The sequence below is a fragment of the Nannobrachium achirus genome (genome assembly GCF_963921795.1).
Source record: "Nannobrachium achirus genome assembly, chromosome: 7".
NCBI classification, from domain to species: Eukaryota; Metazoa; Chordata; class Actinopteri; order Myctophiformes; family Myctophidae; genus Nannobrachium; species Nannobrachium achirus.
This window is the reverse complement of record NC_137816.1, coordinates 31095077-31102180: the sequence shown is the minus strand read 5'-3', so window position 1 is coordinate 31102180 and position 7104 is coordinate 31095077. Positions and strand designations below refer to the sequence as shown.

The window sequence follows — 7104 nt, the reverse complement described above, 5'->3', positions numbered from 1 at the left end:
ACACAGATGCCTTCCCGGTTTCAATACATTAACTAAGTTTCCGAAATGGGATGCTTCGACAGTCACCAGATTTTCTTTCACGTGGACAAAGTACTCAACCTCAGTACTTGAGTCAAAGTATTGATACTCCTGGTACTCTAGTGAAGGTTGATCAGTCAAATGTGTACTTTAGTTAAAGTATTGGTCCAGTTGTTTTGTGAGATTTGCCGTGGACACATACAAGATAGCTTTCAGGTGGCCATACCATTTCTTGAGAAATGGTATGGCCACCTGAAAGCTATTTAGAACGAAGAGATCTGCTCATTACTAAAAGAACATTGCATTCAATTGGCAGCCATCCCTTTTGTATTTTATTTCCCGCTGAGAGCAGCCGATGACCTTGTTTTCACTTTTTCGTACCCCTTTTTCTCCCCATTTTCCCCCACAAATATCTTGTGTGTTGACACTGCTGTTGTATCCTACTGACTCACAGTCACCTGCCAGTGAGGAGCCCCCTCCAGGAGGACACAAGTTCTGTATTTTATCCATCCATCCATCTTCAACTGCTTATCCAGAGTCGGGTCGCAGGGCAACAGTTTCAGCAGAGGGCTCCAGACTTCCCTTTCCTGAGTAACATTAGCCACTTCCTCCTGGGGGGTCCCGAGGCGCTCCAAGGTCAGTGAGGAGACATAATCCCCCCATCTGGTCCTTGGCCTGCCACGGGGTGTCATCCAGTGAGACATGCAGCGAGGACATCCATAGGGACACGTTCGGGTGGCATCCGTACTAGATGCCCAAACCACCTACACTGGCTCCTTTCTCACCCTCTAAGGGAGATACCAGCCACTAGGGCATTCACGAATAGTGATTTTTAGTATTCGAATTATTCGACCTCAAAGTATTCGAATAGTCGAATATTCGACAGGACTGGCCAAACATTAAGTAAGCAAGAGGCGAACATTGTGAAAATAGCCGATCTACATGCTCACAACGCCTCGCGTTGCGAGCATGAGCATGTAGATCTGCTATTTTCACAATATCTATCTGCGGAACCGAGTCACATTAAATGTAATTCCTACAGTTCCGAGTGCTTGTCAGGGTGGGGGTCCCCAGTTCAAATATGTTTATTCTGGAGGTCACTGCCTAAAAAGGTTTGAGAACCCCTGGTATAGAGCATTAACAAATTCATCCACCAGGGGCATCGACAACTCATTCTTATGACTTCCTATCTAGCCAAGCTTTATAAAATATATATATATTTTTAAAGAGAAAACAATACAAAAATTAAAATAAGTGAATATTCGACTTCGGTGAACAACGTCGAATAGTGACTTTGATATTCGAATATTCGAATATTTGGTGAATGCCCTACCAGCCACCCTTCTGAGAAAACTCATTTTGTCCACCTGTGTCCGCGACCTTATTATTTCGGTCGTGACCCACACTTCAGGATAGGTGACAAGGGGCAGCCCTGACGGAGGTCATCCCCCACCGGAAAATAATTCGACTTAGTACCGTGCACACGGACACAGCACTCGTTTTGGGTGTAGCCTACATAGATTGGATTTGTAGCGTCCAACCACAAAGATGACACATAGTGTGAACACAAAGAGGACTGAGACAATGCAAATGCATAAAGGACTGAGTATGGTAAAGGACTGAATATCAGTGGCCATGCTGCTCCTTACAACAAACAGTGTCATCCTTGGAGCCCAGCCCTCCATTCTCGGTAGAGGGGCTAAAAGAAGAAATAGGAATACTTCTTGTGCAGGTACTGAAGGAAACATCCAGAAGATTAAAAAAAAAAAAAGCATAAAAAACGGTTTCATGTGCATGGTTAAAGAAATACATAGCAATACAAAGGCAGTGGGTATTGACTTAAAGTCACCAACTCTTGTGTCATATAATTCAGTCAATTATCAAACTAAGTACATAGGCCTGTGTACAGTAGGCCTATATACATACATACTGTGTAACTGATAGTGTTAGTGCCACTGCAGAGACAGTGTGGCGGGCAGAGTCGTACATCATACGTAGATAGATACATATTCATATACGTAGGTGATTGATGTCACAGACTGCCCATGGAGGAAGTTGCACCAAAGGAAGGAAGTTCTACATACAAGCTGCATGCAATGTTGCCCAGCTGTAAGATTATTAGTTAAATGCATAAAAATAAATACTCTCATTCAACTTCTTGTTATTGCAATAAACAAATACTGTACCTTTCAAAACCTGATTCATATCAAGGACATAAAATACCCAAAACAAGACCGGGTCTAACCGTGTGGGTCTCAAACATCTTGTGCTTAAGCTCTGCTTCCAACAGAGCGGTTTCACATGTTCTTATTATAGGCCTAGCCTACTGTACATGCAGACAAGAGAGGAAGCGATCAGTGTTGTCTTTGCCTGTCGTGTGGGGGACTGCCCACAAGTCCTACATCCAAATGCCTATTTGATTCACCAGACAGAAGCGTTGGTATTACCCTGTCCTGTAAAGAACACTGGTTCTCAACGTCGGGTCTGATCCAAAAGGTAGAGTCTTATTAACATTTTATTATTGTAAATAATATATGTTAAACTGTTAACCCTAACCCTCAATTTTAAAAGGTTGTTTAAAAGGGTTGTTTAAAAGGGTATTGTAGGTAATCCAAGGTGGCAATCTTATATTTTGGTCCCAAAGTCAAAACAAATGCCACAACCTATGCCAAATACTACTAAAATAAGTCAGCCTATAAAGTACAACTCTTTATTGTTGGAAAATGTATTTATCCATCTATCATGCATCTACTATGTTTTTTCATTTTCTGTAATTTCATTCCCCTCTATTTCCTATTCTTTTTTTCCTTTATCTTTCTGACCAAGGTTGTGAAGATGAACACCACCACAACATCCAATCACTCCATGACGTGCGATCTATATTCCAGAGTGACCACTGTGGTTTTACCCTGTTTATATACAATCCTCTTTCTTGTGGCGCTGGCACTGAACGGCCTGGCCGCTTGGATCTTCTACAACGTCCCCACTACCTCCACATTAAGGCTCTACCTAAAGAATTTGGTTTGTGAAGGAAGGGATTTGTGCTGTAAATATTTCTGTCAGTGCAAATAAAACCCACCAGTGACAAAATAATGATTATGATTCTTCACCAACAGGTGGTGGCTGACATGCTTATGACACTGACCATCCCTGTGCGAGTGCTGAGTGAGGCGGGTGTGGACTCCTGGGGCCTGCGTATCTTCTTTTGTCGATACTCGGCCATTCTGTTCTACCTCTTAATGTACATCAGCATCTTCTTTCTGGGTCTCATAAGCCTGGACCGCTACATGAAGATAGTCTGGCCATTGAGGAAATATGCTCTGCAGAAAGTCAGGGTTGGTCAGGTGCTAAGTGCAACTGTCTGGGTGGTTTTGTCATCCTTAGTGCTGCCAAACATGATCCTGACTGACAAGAAACCACAGTTCTCTGGAGGCAAACTGATGTGCATCTCCCTGAAGAGTGAATTTGGTCTGATCTGGTATAAGGTATCCAGCTTTTCCTGTCAGGTAATACATTTTAACTTTGCACTATAATGTGTAAAATCATGGGTCATCTACAGTAAATGATGTTGAGCTAGCATTGAAAAACGGGTTGCATAGAAGAAAAGAAAGAAAGGTTTAACATGCAATAATATCTATGTAGTGGGGGTCCCTGCTTTGTCTGTCTCTCAGTCTCAGCTAAGGGGTCCTTGACCTGAAAGTATTATTTATTATAAAATAAAATAACATATATATATATTTTCTCAACATTATAGCATGGGAAGAAAGTGTTGATAATTTTAATGCGGGGCTGCAAAACCTTTGTGCTGGATTGCCACTCATGCATTGTTATTCTTTGTATTGATGTTTTGTGTCCAGGTGGTGTTCTGGGGCACACTGGCTCTGATGGTTTTCTGCTACACCTCCATCAGCAGGGCGGTGTACAAGTCATACAACGCCTCCAGGAGCAGCTCTGAAGCCACCAGTCGCAGAACCAAAGCAAAGGTCTTTGTGGTGGTGGCAGTGTTTTTCATCTGCTTCGCCCCCTTCCAATTTGTCCTTGTTCCCTACACGCTGCTGGCCCAAACCCAGAACACAGCAGACGGCTGCAGAGCAGCGAATGGCCTCCACATCGCCAAGGAGACCACCTTGTGGCTGTCCTCTACAAACGTTTGTCTGGATCCGCTCATCTACATACTCCTGTGTAAGATCTTCCGGAGAGAACTGATGGCCACGCTCGGAAGCAAAGCCCCCTCCAAAAGTCACCATGGACACACGTCTTCAACCGAGATGTCACAGTGAGTGACAAATTGTACTTGTAAAGGTTCAGATGTTCATCATTTCAATTTTGAGCACCAGCGTGTGCCACTGTGCCAGGCTGCCAGCGTTTGTGTCTGGACTTGGATGCCAGACATCATAACAGGAAGATAGTGTATGGTACACATGAGACACATTTTCGGGTTGTTTATTCATCTCACTCCTATAAGGACTTTCAAAAGATACGGTAGAGGACGAAATGGAATTCCCAACTACCAACTGCTATAAGGAGACTTCATTATACGATTTTTTAAATATTAATTGGAGTAGACTACATTGTCTAGTAAAATGATTTATACTATGATTAATGAGAAAGTAAATGGAGGCATGATTCAATATGAAGGTTTAAATGATGAAGAAAATGAAACGTGTGTAACATAACATATATGCAAGAAATCTATCAAATGAAATGCTGAGTTTTTCTTATCTCCCAAATAATACAAACCCGGTTATGTTCTGAGATGGTGTAACAGAATTAGCACAACTGAATGTCCTGTACCTAGCTGTAGTCAACCTGAAACTCTTAACCATTTCCTTTTTGAATGTAATAGATCTAAAGCTGTGTGGGCCAGCATGACTGGAATTGGTCTTAATGTGGAGGTGAATGAAAAAGCATGTAAGTAAGTATGGTGTTTTTCGGAGAGAGATTTGAGAGGGAAAAACATGACTTCTATTGTTGGATTTATGGTGTGGTTTTAGCAAAATTATGGAAGAAGGTCAAGTGCAAACAATCCCCCACAATATTGTTTTTAATCAGATTTTGACCAGTCTCAGAGGGGCTCGTACCCTGGACAGAAACAAGAGGAAAGGGAACACCCTGGCACCTCCTGAACTTTTAACTTTTTAACCGAAAAAGAAAAAAGAAAAGGGGCGATTATCTTTTTTTTACAGATTTTCTATTTGTGTTGTCTTTGTGGTGGTTTTTACAGGTGAACATAATGGATGTAATGATTCTGTTTTTTGTTGTTGTGAGAAATTCGGGGAGACCTTTTGTGGTGAAAATATTGTCTCTGTGATATTAAATTAGAAGATTAAATTATTAAAAAAAAGGACTTTCACTGTGAAGTGAACCCCAGCTGAGCGGCATATGGATTGCAATGCACCGAGCAGAGCTGACAAGCATAAAATTAGTAAAATGATTGATTTTTTGATGAATGCAAAACGTATATTTGTTTTTTTCTGTCTATTCCCATTACAAAATGATCTGTGTTTAGAAAGTCCTGTGAGATATGCCTTCTACACAGCTATTAATAAATTAATATTACTTTGTTTGGTTTCCTATAAATGTGAATACAGGTAGTTGTGACCCAATTTACAATTTAAGCATTCAGCAGACTATTTTAATCCAAAGTGACTTACAATAAGCAGGTAATACATCTCACTACCTAGTACCCTCGTACGTTGTAATCTACCATAAGAATTCGTAAGACCAGTTCTCAAAGTCAGTTGCGGGGAAGTCCATTATGACGATAACCATTGCAGCTTGTGATGGACAGTTCCATTCATATTTCATTTTTGCCACGGACATGCAAAATAATACGTTTACCAAAAACACATTGGAGTATACTGTACATTTAAGGCAGGCCAATGTTCTGCACACTTTAAAACTATAGTAGGCCTACAGCATTAACTGCTGAGCCACTTAACCCCCGAAAAAGGATCCTCATTTATACCACAACTATTATAGTACACACACGCACACATGGGGGAAAAACTGGAGGAAACTGGTTACAAAAAGATAAAATAAAAGAGAAGTGACCAAGTTACAGAAGTGGTCAATTTTATCATCAACTTTATGTTGAAATCTTTGGACCAGTAGATCATATCTCACACTATGGTGCCGGCTACACAGAGCTGGATATTGTGCGTGAGTCCACTATACAGAAACATAGAAGGAAGCATAAGGTGAGCCCGAAAAGGAAGGTTACCAATTAGTACGTTTTTTTTTTTTTTTTTTGGGGGCTGTTTGGAGCCTTGTCAATATATAAGCAAGATAATAAGCAAGATAATAAGTTAGTACATCAACAATAATACAACAAATGCATAGGAATATCAATCTAGAAAAACAATAACATAGTAGACCGCGCACCTAATTACATGTAGTACAAAATAAATAAAATCAAAAAAAGAGATAGTCTCAGGCCCAGGGGCCCATGGACTCAGGATCCGGCCCTGCCTACGAGCTAGCCTATTAGAGCTTGTAAATGAATATTCTAATTTAGAATATTCCTTGAATATGAGAAATACATTTATTATTTCGACCTCATTCAGACATCCACCACTCAACACGGTTTTTACCTTGAATGATGCCATCATCTACTGCAGTGCGGTTCTCAACCTTTTCAGGCTGCGACCCCTAAAATTATCATATTTTAACTCCCTATGTTCCCCAGGTTCTATGTTCCCCACTTCCCCGCAAAAAAGGTTCTATATTCCCCAGGTTCTATGTTACCCACCCACCCTACCCCCCAAAAAAGATTCTATATGTTCCCCGCTCAACCATAAAAAGGTATGTCCCCCCCCCCCCCAAAAGGTATATGTTCCCAACTCAAATGCTGGAAATGGTGTGACATCTGGGCACTAAGAACATGTGGGCAATCAGGTGCCCACTCGTCCACATGTCCCTAGTGCCTAGATGTCTCCACCCCTAAGTGCCTACTCGTCCAGGTGCCCAATCGTCCACATTCCCACATGTCCCTATAGTGTCCAGATGTCCAGATGCCCAGTCATAACAAAAATATGGTGCCCAGATGTCCCTAGTGCCCCCTGTCCCAGTAGTACAAGTAATTTC

At 41.4% G+C, this 7104-nt stretch overlaps 1 protein-coding gene across 1 annotated transcript; it reads left to right on the top strand.

Moving 5' to 3' along the window:
• Positions 1-2853: 2853 nt before the first annotated feature.
• LOC308288712 (P2Y purinoceptor 13-like) lies at positions 2854-5246 on the top strand (the record flags this gene model as incomplete). Its single annotated transcript, XM_080730182.1, has 4 exons — positions 2854-3039; positions 3135-3524; positions 3876-4294; positions 5243-5246. 4 exons carry the CDS (start codon positions 2854-2856, stop codon positions 5244-5246), a joined length of 999 nt encoding a protein of 332 aa, XP_080586308.1.
• Positions 5247-7104: the final 1858 nt, after the last annotated feature.